The sequence below is a fragment of the Ammospiza caudacuta genome, chromosome 2 (assembly GCF_027887145.1).
Source record: "Ammospiza caudacuta isolate bAmmCau1 chromosome 2, bAmmCau1.pri, whole genome shotgun sequence".
In the NCBI taxonomy this organism is placed as follows: domain Eukaryota; kingdom Metazoa; phylum Chordata; class Aves; order Passeriformes; family Passerellidae; genus Ammospiza; species Ammospiza caudacuta.
The window spans coordinates 18,850,983-18,864,702 of record NC_080594.1 but is presented as its reverse complement, the minus strand read 5'-3'; the positions used below and the strand labels follow the sequence as shown (position 1 = coordinate 18,864,702).

At 41.8% G+C, this 13,720-nt stretch overlaps 1 protein-coding gene across 1 annotated transcript in view; it reads left to right on the top strand.

Annotated features, from left to right (window-relative positions):
- The first annotated feature begins 5,433 nt into the window (after window positions 1-5,433).
- The window catches only part of CBLB (Cbl proto-oncogene B), a 130,115-nt gene continuing 121,828 nt past the window's right edge, over window positions 5,434-13,720 (top strand). The window contains exons 1-2 of the mRNA XM_058825028.1: window positions 5,434-5,512; window positions 6,396-6,554. Of these exons, the coding sequence (XP_058681011.1) occupies window positions 6,408-6,554 (147 nt within the window). The 5' untranslated portion in view covers window positions 5,434-5,512; window positions 6,396-6,407. The remainder of the gene's footprint in view (window positions 5,513-6,395; window positions 6,555-13,720) is intronic.

The window sequence follows — 13,720 nt, the reverse complement described above, 5'->3', positions numbered from 1 at the left end:
TATTAAGGCGGAGATGTGTTTTGAAGTGGGCTGTCTAGTTTACAGCAAACGAACTCATTAGTGAGGTGTGCAAACAAACACAGGCCTGGCCCCACAATTAGTTTTCATACTCGTTCCGCAAACAGAGAACACATTTTTAATTACTCACAGTCAGGCAAATGGATGGGCTGTATTTTGCAAGGGAAACAATATCATACTTAAGTAGATTTGCTCCTAGTGTAAAGGAAAGATTTAAAAACGTGAGCACAAGAGCCTCAGTCAGTTAAATTCTTGCCCTTTAAAGACTTCACTCCTCGAGAAGACAGTTGAAAACAAGTTCATTATTTGCAGCCCAACCAAAATGAACGAAGATGAAACATCTCCTGTTACATTGTGCATATGCATGTGTGTATATTTAAATGCATTCAAACTCCAACAATATCTGTCTAGCTACTGCAGCCACAATGATCTAGGCACACCATGAAGTGTAGTAGTTATTACGATACTGCTGAGTAGTTTTGGCCCATGTCAGCTGCTGCTTTCCCAAACAAATCCCAAGGAGGTTCAGGGTTAGCACAGGTGAGGGATCACTCCTTGGATGTGGGGGTGTGAGGGGGTGGTGAGGCTGGTGTAATTTCAGGAAGGATGGTGGTGACCACCCCTGTGCCAGCCTGCCTGGCCTCAGGGCCCAAGAACAGTGCCTGGCCCATTTTATTTACAGGTACAGACAGAGCTAAATTTAGCTGCTCTTGCCACATCAAGGATAAAAAGAGGATTTAATTACTCAGCAGGGGGAACTAATACTGCAACACTATTATTATCAGTTGTACTGCAACAGCCTGCTGGAGTAATGACGGAACTTTACAGCGTACAGAACTTGGAAAGGCAGCCTTTTTTTTTTTCTTTCTTGCAGTAGTTCAACAACAAAGTGGGTTTCATGTGTGAAAAGAACATGTTTTCACTTCTAGAAAGCAGTAACAATTTTTTTAAAAAGCAAGTTTGAGTACTTGATAACTAGGAAAAACATAAGTAAATAGAAAAATAATAAGTAAATTGAAAAATAATGGTAGCCAAATAACTAGATTATAATCTGACAACAAACTGCCACTCTCGTCACTAATTTTCTCCAAGTATTTACCCACTAAGGCAGGAAAAGCATCTATTATTATTATACCAACTTGTATTATCAGTAAGAGAATATTGAGGGTCACAGGTGATTGGTTTTGCTTTCTGTCAGTTTGCTACAATAAATCCCAGATAAGTACATTGCAATCTATTTTAAAAATTATCCATGATGCTGGTTTACAGTTTATAAATCCTTTTTTGGATTTGTTTTAGATCTAAATATCCTAGCATTCTTGAGGGCACTGCAAAATAACATGGAACCATTTTGCATTTACTCCATTTTAATATTCTTAGTAACTGTTACAGGTGATTGTGCAGAATATAGGAGAGAAGGGTAGCATTAGATATTGTATGTATCTAGAATGGGCTAGCCAAAATGTGTTTAAGCAAATAGTCCTGGAACTTATCTGTTGTTACAATAATGATCTTTTCTCTTTTTTTGGTTGTTTTGTGTGTTTGGGTTGTGGTGTGGTGGTTTCTTGTTTGCTGGTTTTGTTTGTTTGATGCTTTTAAAGAACAGATAAAGGTAAGACACAAAGATACCAGTATGTTCCAGTGGCCCTTGAAGCTCCAGTTTCCCTGCATAGAGCAAGCAGCTGCATTTTGCTGGGGCACTGCACATCCTGGGAAGAGGATGACCTTGTCAGAGCCTAGCCATTAAACCACTGCCTGACCCTGCACCACAGGACACTACACCCCCATGAACAGCTGCCTTTTCATCACATCGTACATATTCAGTGTAAACACCAAGAGATAAATCTGAAAGTTTAAGGATGCTGGGATAGCCAGAATATTGTGTTACAATTAGCAAGAAGTCACATTCAGTTTTTTAAATGGAGGGCTTAAGCTTTACAAGCATTGCTACCATATCCCTTAACTCAGCATATCATATACTATATCAACCTTATTGATGTTGCTATAAATATAACCTACATCTGTCCTCTTCATTGTTTTTATGTTTCAGTATATTTGGGTACAAAACCACTTGTACCACAGCAACAAACACACAAATGACAAAAGCTCCCAAACCACATGCATTGACTGACTGCAGAAAATCAGTAATATTTTAATAGCTGGTGAACAAAGAAAACCAAACCATCTCTCTTGCTGCCAATGCCTGTCAATTGCTCTTTGATTGAATGGAATTCATTCAAGAGCACCAACATAAAGTTTCATTCATAAGGCAGTCTACTCACTCCAGAAAAATGAGAGACACCAAGAACATAAAAAAACAACCAAAAAAACCTCCACAAAAACAAAACCCCAACAAAACCCAAAACAGTTAACAGATAAGAAAATACAATGGACAAATGCAAATGTTAGCTTAATCTTTTATATCTGTTTTCTCCCTACCAACCAGCTGGGTTTTTCAAGAAGTCACATGATTTTGCTTTCCAGTAAAATGCTTGGACATTACAAAGTCCTTTACAAAGTAGGACTTAAGAAAGTTCAATTCAAGGCTTCTTTTACACTATCTTGATTCCTTCATCCTATCCTGGCTCCCAATCACCTTTACTCCTCAATTTTCACTACAAAATTTTACTGAATCCTGGATGACATTCTAATGTCATCATCATTACATAACTCATTAGTACCTTGATTAGGCTGAGGATCAGTCTCATGTAATATACAAATCTCAAAATCTGAAACCTCAGACTCACTGTGTTTTATTCTGTTTTCATAGAGAGATTAAATCACAGATCCAAACTGCAATATTCTTCAGTATAATAACAAGTAGAATCAACATTCAGTTGGAGAGCTTGTAAATAAAAGAGATCTGTGGAGTCATTTTAACTGTATATACAAAAGTTTTGAACCTTAGACACCAAACTTACACACGTACCTTACATGTAACCCAAACAGAAAGATGTTCTTTCCTGGAGATTTAAAGTACCTGATCAAGGTTTCTGCATTGAAACACCCTGTGGTCTCTCAGCGGATCTATACATAGCAGGTTAGCTTCCTATTGTAGCCTATCAGAGAGCCTGAAGCTGGGGAGTAGGAATACCTGGACATTAACACAGTGCTGCTGGCCTGTATTAAAATATTCCAGGAGCCCAGTGCCTTCAGCCACCACCCTTAATCCTTACAGACCCCAAGGACCCAGCAGGCAAGCTCAGTCTTTATGTATAACTGCTAACAAGACATGCCCTGAACTTCAAACACAGCAGCTGTTTGCTTCACTCCTCCCAGCCTCACCTCTCAGCTGTCTTCTGTCACTTGGTGTGCTTGAAGCCACACCAGCAGTGCTGTGTCTTCTCGTCCCTCCACAGCACAGCCCACAGAATCCTGACCCATCTTTAACAGCCTTGAAGCTGCAGCCATAGGTATCCCTTCCACCTGCTCTCCCAGCTGGCTTGCTTCCAAAGTACTCACATGACCCTCTGAGGACTGCAATTCCCAGAACATCTGTACTTACTGCACAGCACAGGCAATGAGACAGCACTGCTTGAGAGCCACTCGCTCTCCCCATGGAGCTGGCTACTCCCTCACCAGCACAGCAGGGCTGCAGAGGGATGCAGGGAACCCAGCTGCTCGCTCCTGCTGGCCCTGCACTCGGATGAACTGCAAGGCGCCATGACTCAGCCCCAGACGGCTACCAAGAGCTCACAGATCACAGCTCTTGGCAGAGTGTGGGATATGAAGGGAATGACATAACAACAATGAAAACAAAGCAACCGAGACCAGGAACCAGAGACTTTACAAGTCCTGAAAAAGCATCAGCTCCTCTGCTTTTTTCACAACCAAATGAGAGATAGCGACAGAGTAGGCACTCACTGTCAACTTAATCTCACGAAAGCTGAGCTCCAAAGAAAAATGGGACAGGGACATCGGCCAGAGAGGTTTAAAACCAACACAGGGAAGAGGCTACGATAATTTACAGAGACTACAATAAAATGAGAAGCTTCCAACCCACTTAAGGCAAGTAACTGCCAATTCATATTTAAAAGCTATAGAGGAACAACCTCTGAGGAAGACATTATTGACAGGATTTTATTGTTTTATGTGTTCAAAAGAATAACATGACACATTTTAAATCAACAGGAAGATACCTGTGCTAAAAATACCTATAAATTAAAATATGAATAAAAGCAACACTGAAATACTCTACGAGTTTTTCTGTTTTTCCTGACTCCTACTTTAATAAAAAAGTCAAATCCACGAAAAAGTAGGGAAAGAACCAAAAAAAGAGCAAACCATTAAAAAAGAAAATCTTTGGAAAGAAAACTACTACAATTTGCAGATATTTTGAAAACCAAAACTTAAAAATATCCTTCGAATACAATTTACTAAGTGTTACATTTTTGTTTCCTTCTACTTCAGCTCATTAGAAGATTAGCCCTTGCAAAGTATAATTACTCCCTGGACTATCTTCAAAAGGATCTGAAGTCAAGTGTCTAGCACCCTATGCAGGTAAGCCTCACTCTTTGCACCATTCTATCAGTTGACTTTTATTTACCATATCCCCAGCGTAAGTGCTCTTACCAAAATAATGGCATCTAAAAGGGCTTTTTAAACCAGAAAGTGCTTACATTTTTCCCTCACCACCTTTTGGTTGGAACTCTCCAGCCCATTCCCAGGCATGGAAATCTCAGCACTTGCTTAACAGCAAAACTCCCTCAGTCTCAAAAAAAAAAAAAAAAAAAAAAAAAACCAAAAAAAAACCAGCAACAAAACAAGAAAAGAAACCAGACAGAGGGAAAAAAAGTTCTTGTTCTCTGCGGCCACAAAAAAACCCCAGTGAACTCCCAAAAGTGCGAAGGGGAAGCGCCAAAGGGCGGCAGGCACTACCCGTTGTCAGCACGCCCTGAACGCTCAGCACGCCGGGGTCTCACGGCCTCACCGGGGAGGGACACGCTGCCCCTGGAGATCCCACAGCTAGGGACAACGTCTGCGTCCCCACGAAGGCAATCCCCACCCGACCGCCACCACCCCAGAGGCCTCAGGCTGCCCCTCAGCCGGCGGGACCCGGTGGCACCAGAGCCCCCCCTCGCTCAACCCGACCCCGGCCGGCTGCGATACCGCTCCCTCCCCTGCCGGCCGCCGCTTCCCTCCCCATTCCCAGCCCGCTCCCGGCCGCTGCCCCGCCCCGTGCTTGCACCCACGTCCATTTGCTAGATGCCGCGTCAATCAAGCAGATCTGCCCTTGCGATTGGCTATTGTGCGGCAGCGTTCCCGCCCCCGGGCAGAAGGCCGCGCTGGCGGCGCGGCGCGCAGGCGCGCACGCAGTGTTGTCCCGGGGGTGGGCATGTTCCGAGGAGAGGAGCGGCCGCCAGCGCGCCGCGGGGAGGGGGCGGGCGCGGCTGAAGGAGCGGGGCCGCCGCCGCCGGGGAGCCAGCCTCACTTCCTAGGAGTGCGGGGAGACCACAGCCTGCCGGGGGCTGCGAGCGGTGCCGCAGACAGACCTGTGCGTGTGCATCTCTCTCTCTCTCTTTCTGTCTCTCTGTCTCTTTTGCATGTGCCTGTAGGACTCTCCACACACGCGCGCACATTCCCACCCACCCGCCGGGCGGGCTGGGCTGGGGTACGGGAGGGCGATGCGGGCGGCAGGGCAGGAGTTCTTCGCGCTTCCCCCTGAGGCAGCGCTCCCTCGCCCGCCGCCAGCAGCAGCCGCACGGGGCAGAGTCCTGCGGGGCGGCCGGCGCGGAGCGGAGCGGGACGGGCGCGGGCGGCGGGGCGGGATGGGATGCGCTCCGCCTGCCTCCCGCGGCACTGAAGCCGCCGCGGCCGGAGGGAGGAGAGCCTGCTCCGGGGAGACGCTTCTCCTGCGCTCCGCTCCGCCGCGGGGACCGGGGAACCTCCTCCCTGCCGCCGCCCGCTCCCGGCTCTCCCGGCGGCCGCTCTCGCCCTTGGCACCCGGTCCCTGCGTGTGCCGGGGGCCGGGTCCGTGTGCCGCCGCTGCCCCGCCTGCCCTGCGGTGCCTGCCTGCTGCCCGCGCTGCCTCCTCTGCTCCCTCCTCCCGCTCCTGCCCCCGCTCCGCCGCGGCCTCTTTTGTTGTGCCGTGCCGGGCATGTGCCCGCGGCCGGGGCGCAGGGACGGGCAGGGTGTGTTCCCCCCTCCCGATGTCGGTGTTGACAATAAATCCGGGATCGCTTCTGCCAATGTAAACCCGGGCCAGGTGGGTTTACGCTGTTTGTCATGAAAAGTTAAGCTTGTTCCTAAACATGCCCTGATCTTGCCCTTTCCTGCCCGTGAAGAAGGAAGTGTTGCCTCGCAGGCTGCGACGGGCTCTGTGATAAGATGTTTTCGGAGCACCTTGCGAGCCTGTGTTTCTCTGTCCTTGCGGCCAGCTTGGCTCCCAGATGGCCAATTCCCTCAACGGCCGGAACCCGCGCAAGGGACGGATCCTGGGCTTCATCGATGCCATTCAGGATGCTGTGGGCCCCCCCAAGCAGGCAGCTGCTGACCGCAGGACTGTGGAGAAGACCTGGAAACTTATGGACAAAGTGGTGGGTGTCTCTGCGCGTCCGTGTATGCACACAGTGAAGAATGGGGCTATTTAAATAGGTCCACAGGGGCAAACAGCTTCTTCCTGCAGCTCTGAGTGCTGTGCTGCATGTGCCTCGGGGAGTAAGGGGACTTATGTTTTAGGTTATTTAAGCATCATTTGTCTTTTATTTTTTATTTTTTTTTCCCAGTGGCCTCTGGCTATGTTTTTTTAAATCTTGGTTTGTGGAAGGAAAACAAATGTGTGTGTTTGCCTTAGGCTATTGTTATTTTCAGATCCTTTAAAATGACTCAAAGTTGAAGAGCTGTCCTAACCAAAAGCTGCTTAACTTGGACTTGTAATCACATATTCTGTGTGTTTCATGTTGTGTCACACTGTTAGTCTGCAAACAAGACCTCTGAAATATTAAGCTTCAGTTAAGCTAATTGTCCTGTGAGATATGTTGGTGATGGCAACATAGATGTGTTTGTGCTTTTAGGAATGTGCGTGGGGACTGGGGGATGTCACTCTTGTCAGTTTAGTAAACAGATTAGTATGGCATGCCTAACTTTTAAAGTATGTGTTCTGCATTTTAATGACTTATAAGTACATCTACTATTAATTTTGAAACTAGAAATACACTGTACTGAAACTCATTTTTCAGGAAGTGGGAGGATAGACTTTAGCTCTTATGTTTCCCCTCACTAGCCTGATACATTTTGTTTAGTATTCTTTGAAATGACAGCTTGTATCATAATAGATTGTCTAGGAGAGTGCCTTACCGGTGGTAGGAAGAGTTGATTGTAACATGGCTGGCTGTTCAGGAGAGGCAGGCACTCTGCTTTGCGTACTGTGTGATACTTTAAAAGCTTCTTCTTGGAACTGCTGAGCAGTGAGGATTGCTACCTGTTGGCCTTGGGTCTGTATGGTGATACAGTTACCACTTTTAACTCTGATTCTCTGTGATTTAGCGGAGCTCTTTGCTTTCCCTGTAGCTCTTGTGAAATAAGATGTTCAACATTTATTGACATTTATAATTAGTTATACTGGCTGGGTGGAGACTGATGTAGTATGCCTTTTCAAGTGTTTAAGTATTTTTTGAAGTCCTTATAGGCTCTTTATTGCTGCTACAAGACTAGTATCTGTCTTTCCACGATGTTTGCTGGCAGCAATTATAAACTGAAACCCCAGGTTTAATTAAAATGGTTATTATCACAAAGACTTTGTTGCAACTTTCCTGTCAATGGTCAGGATGCTGTTAACAGTGAGTTCTCTTGTGTTAAGGACTGTGAGTATAAATACTCGAAAGTAGGTACTCTTCAGTAGGAGGAAGTTTTCAGCTTGGGAGCAAGGAATCTGGTTTGGTGTTCAAACCACGTGGGGAATGCAGAGCTCTGATTTCCCTGTGTCAGGCCATTTACAGATCTTTACAGATTTAGTAAGGTTATACCCTAATTTGTTTGTAAAATCACAATTACCAGAAAGTCTTTATTCCACTGCTTGGATTTCTGGATTGCTTTCACTCATCCAATACATGATAACTGTATTTGTCACAGCCCATCAGAGTAGCCAGGAAGGCCTCTTTGGTAGAAGACACTGGAAGGGCTGGGCACTGTGCTTCCTTTTTCATTTTACTGTATAAGTGTCCTCAATTTGGATCTTTAATGTATCCTCTTTAAGCTGCTCTCAGTTAATCAAATTTTATTTCCAAATTGTATTAAAGTATACCAGACAGGATGATGTCATAGTGTGAGAATGCTCAAGCTTGTTGGTTGTGATTTTAGCATTTGGTACTTGTACTGAAAGGATGTGTTTGAGCAAATTTAATATGCTGGCAAACAGATTTAAATCTCATAGCCTTGTGTGGCAGCAGGCACAGGAAGGTCATTTTTTCCTCCATCTAGATCAAACCCAGGGATTAAAATCAAAAATAGAAACCTGCTCGGTCAACTGTTGTTTTAAATCCAATTTCTGGAGTGTGTCCTATGACTGATTTCTGTGGTGGGTGACTGATCAAATTAATACCTAGCAAAGGCAGAAGTTCTGCCAAGTCAGTAGGGTGCTATCCATAGTAAGGTTGTGGCTTGGAGGCCTATTTTACTTGTTGTAATAACAGTTATTATGCTTGTTTATTCTTTGACTATAGTAGCTGTGATAATCATCTTATTGCTGTAGTAAGGTAGCTGAAGTTTTCCCCCAGTCTGATGATGTTAAGAAAATGAATAGTGGAAACAAAGCAAAGCTTTTATCTTGACCAAACACTGAAAAAAGAGCAGCCTTAAAAACTAGTGGCAGAGCTTAATAATTTCTGGTTTGCATTTTTTTCTTTTTTAAAGTTGATACATTCTACCTTTCCTTCATTTCTTTCTGTAATTTTGTCCTCTGGCAGATGAGGTTTTCTGTATTAATTACTTGTTTTCAACAATAAGGGATTAACCAAACATTCCTACCCTATGAGAACTGTGCTACAAGAGTAGTTTTGTGGTGTATGCAAAAATTCTGGCTACCTAGACACCATGCAAACTTCTTTGTGTAGAATTGGTTATGTGTCCTGCTTTCAAATTGTTCAGATTTCACGATAATGTCAACTTTCCATGGGCTGATGCTTTAGGTTGGAATAGGCAGAATATTGCAGTTCTGTTTGGGTGCTCTTTAAACTTTTATTATCAGTGTGAAGATAATAATGGATTTTGAAAACGAGTTCTTTAGCAGGACAGAATGTTTGAATAATGCTCCTGCTTTGAGCCTTGTTTGTAAAAGTTACTATAAGCAACATTCTTGCAGGGAATAAAAAAAATAATCTGCATGTAGATAGTCAGTGAATGTAAATTGTTATCTGTCCATATATTTTTCCTTTTTATACTTCATACAGTGGGATCTATACTTTTTGTGGTTTATTGCTATGTCTTTTGTAAATTTATAATGTTACCTGCATTATTAAAGGAAAAACAATATTAAGCATCAATGTCAAGCTTCTCTACTGCTTTTCTCATGGGTAAGAAATAGCTTTATCACTGAGAACCAAGAATACTTCAACTTCTGTGCAGTGCTAAAGATAATATTTCTTTTATGGTTTAGAAGGCTAGCCTTGCTTTTCAATGCTTGCATTGCATAGGAAAGTTGACCATATATCTCTGGACTTTCAGGAAGCAAATTACTGTTTTTAAACCACCATGAATGTTTTATCTTGTAAATAAATAAAAAATGAATATTGTTAACAAATAACTCAAGTTTTCCTTTAAACTGTGCATAAATTACATGAGCTTTTGTTTTTCTGAGTTTGTAAACCTGACGGCTTTTAAAACCTAGACCCTAGCCATGTATTAGTATTAGAGAATAATGGTATGTTGAGACAGCTTTGGGAGAGAATTACTACTATGTAAGCACTGGAATAGTTAGGACTGTTTACTGCTTGGTCTATTTAGAGTAGTCAGTACTATTTTTTTTCACACTTCATTCCTGTGGGATTAAAGCTGGTAAAATCATGATAAATTCTGAACAGGATTTTTTTTAAAAAATGGGTGTATTTCATCAACTTTTAATCACTTTTCATTCCTCCTATGCATTGGGCCTGAAAATAATTAAATTTTCTACTATGAAGATTAACAATATTGACTAAACTATTTGAGTGCACTGTCATGGCCCACCAGTTGCTTGACTCTGACTGTATAAATGCAGATGGCATTGATTTGCTATTTAGTAATTATTTACGAGCAAACTAGAGTGCTTCTCCAAAGCTTATACTATTGACCTAGTGAGTAAAAGCTGTGTTACCTCTGCAGCTTAGTATTGTGGTTTTCTTTAAATTAACATCTGTCAGCATCTGAGTATACAGAGCATGGTAGTTGAAGCTGAGTGCATTGGTTATCCTTTGCAAAACTTCATGTAATTGATTCTATGGTCAAAGTTGGTAGGAAATCTTATGTCCTCTGTCTGCTGCTTAAGGGAAAGGAATACAAAATTAAACAGAGAAACAGAAGCTTCTCTCTTTCTAATTGGAAGGAAGTAAAATTACCCTCCAAAGTCAACTCTCCTTGTGTGTCTGTGGCATCAGCATTCTTATTGTTTATTCTTCCACTGTGGAAACATATGGCTCAGTTGCAATGTGGTAGCTGTTGAACAAGCACTTACTGTATTCTCAGGAAAAAGATTGGTGTTTAGGTCACCTCTACTTGTATTCTGATGAGGGCTTTTCTTCCTATGGAAAATGAAATGCATTGCAGTTAAGGTAACTTCAGGCAGGAAAAAAATCTGTGTCAAAGAAGCATAATGTTCAAACTTTCAGCATTTTCCTTATTAGCCCCTCCTGATTAAGTTTTTCAGAATTCCTTGTTGTTGCATTGGATGTAGTGGGTTGCTGGAGAGTTGTTATGGTTTCTTAACTGCAGAGCTACCTTTATGCTGTCTATGGTGTGTCAAGGCGTTTTCTAATTCTTTGACTGCTTTGTGCAGCATGGCAGAAGAGCTTGTTCAGTTGGCCAGTTTGGAAGTGTAGTTTTGGAAGTGTGTGAGCATTGATGCTCCAGTTGTTCTGAGCCATTCAGTGCAGCTGAAAACAGCGTTAAGCGGATGTCCTAGTCATTAGATACTCACTCTGTTTTAGCTGAGTTACTTTCCTTGTATTGTCTTTGACTAGCCTTAGGTGTTTAAACACATTGTGTTAAGGCTGCTGTCCTTTGCTTGAACAAGGGTGCTTTTGTCAAATGAGTCAGGGGCTGTCAACTTTGCTTTAAATAAATTCTGATCAGATAGAACATAGTTTTTAGCAAGAAATTAATTGTCTGTGTACAATCGGCCTCCATTACTCTCATCTCTGATGATGTTATGAAAAAATGCCTTATAAAGTAAGATAAATATCTTCAAAAGTTTTGAGTAGTGGCATTTATTTTGGTTAGGGGTGGGCAAGAAAGGGAGAGGGGATTAATGTTTTTCTGCAAAGGAACTAGAAGTAAATTGTCTGGAAGTTCCAGAGTTAACTGTTTCAAAATCAGTTTCTGGTAGATTAAGGTAATGCCTCAGTTTTCACAGAGTTGCAATCTTATTGTTTCTGTGATTCTGGATTAAGTACTTGGATTTTCCCTGAGTGTGAGCTACTGAAAGGAGCTTAATTTTGTCTCAGTTTGCCTCAATAAGAGAGATATTTTTTACTAACTTGCTTACTGCCTTTCATTTTTTACCACTGAGTGCTTGCTAAATATATACATGCTTACTTCCAGTCATAACAATACAAAAATCACACAGTGATATGATTCATGTCCGCTCCTCATGTGTTGGTGAGAGTTGCCTCATAGAGTGCAATATAGATTTCTTTATTTTAGGGATGTTGGGGGTTTTTTTGTGTTTGTTTGCTTTGAGTTCTGTTTTCTTTTGAAGAAAGCTCTTGGCAAATCTTTTGCGTCAGCAGGTGTCTTTTCTTACTGCTTACTTTTAATTGTGAACTGCTGTGGTATGTGTCAGGACATCCTGACTGGAAACCATATGGTTTACCAACCATCTCCTTACAGACTTACTTCCTTTGAAGCCTTGTGTACTCTGTAAAGTGAAGGAAACCTTATACTACTTCAGTGGATCTCTGATTTGAACATACTATTAGTATTTTTTTCAATTATAATGCATAAAGCTAATGAAGGTGTTGAAGAATTTTTGTGTGGTTTTCTTAAAAGCTTGTTCTAAAATGGAAGGTTCTGGTAATGTGCTGTATTTATCTCTCCAAATTCAGCAGAAAGTGTAGCCTTGTAAACTATCTTGTATGTAATGATGTGAGACTGAAGAAAACTTTCAAGAAGTTCTGGAAGAAAATATAGTTCTTCCTTATAAATGGATATTATTTCTGTATAGCTGAATGGGCTGATTGTTGAAAATACAGCAACCAGCATAAGCAAATTGCTTTTTCTTGTTTTAATATTTTAATGGTATTTCTAATATATATGAAATCACTTATATTCTGCTTTTTGGCACATCTGATCAAAAAGATAGGCTTCAGAAAGGTAATTAATTCTTTGTTCATGCGATTTAAGTTAGGGTAAATAAGTAATTCAGAATGATTGCAGCCTTCTTTGCTTGTGGTCTGCTCTCATTGCTGACTTTTTTCTCTGAGTAAACATTTTGATCTTTCAGATGTTTTTTCCCTTATGCTTGTTACTTCAGAGAGTTGTGAGGCTTGATCAGTGACAGATTTGTGTCACCTGTAGTTGGTCTTGTGAAGAATGTCATTCTAGTTTCAAGTTTTCACTAAACCAGAAATCACAGTGAACTCAAAGTTCAGAGGAAAAAAAGAATCTGGTTTTCATAAAGATTTTCACTTCTGTATTTGGGATTCCAGTTCTTCTTACTCTTCTACTAAAAGAAATTCCTGTATGTCTCTGCATGGATGATTTTCAGGTCTAGCTACACATGTAAGATTCTTTGCCTGTGTTACTGACATCTCCTTAGAGAATTCTACCTGTCAGCCTAACTTCAGTGCTTTTCTAATCTTGTAAGAATGCTATCATAGCCAACCTTTATTCTTTGAAAATACTGCTTTAGACATCTCCTAACCCACACCTGGGGCCCTGTTGTCCCTTTTTAAAATCCTGATGACCTTATCTATATCACATAAAATAGAAACAAGTTATTTTCATTTTCAAAGCTCTTACAGTTGTGGATTGCAGTTTCAGACTATATTACTGGTCAAGAGATGATCAAATATGCTTTAGTTTTTTTTCTGTTTCCTTCCAGCACATTCTCAACTTTAAGGACTTCCTTTGTAAGCCATTAAATTATTTGAGAGCTTGCTGTGGAACTTTGCAGTTTATGTCTAGAAATACCAAACTGCTGGTGTTCAGTCTCTGAACCATTCTTCAGCATGTTGAACAGCTCATGTATTCATATTTGCCTGCTTCCTTTTTTTTCCCTACTGAGATGTAAATTTCTCTGGGATACGGATGTTCTACAACATGTCAGAAGGCTTCCTGATGTATTACTTGGTCTAAAAGTTGAAAGAATAATAGAAATTACTAAAATAACAATCAGTGAAATGAGGGGAGCTATTGCAAATGTTATGTTTTAAATACTGTTTCAAATGGTGCTAAATTTTTAAAAAACTTCTAAGTGCTTGACTTTTGTCCACTCTATCTCCACTTTTCTATGACCACCCGTTACGTCAGTGTAATTGCCTGGTTGTGTTCTTGCACTGTATGTTTCAGACCC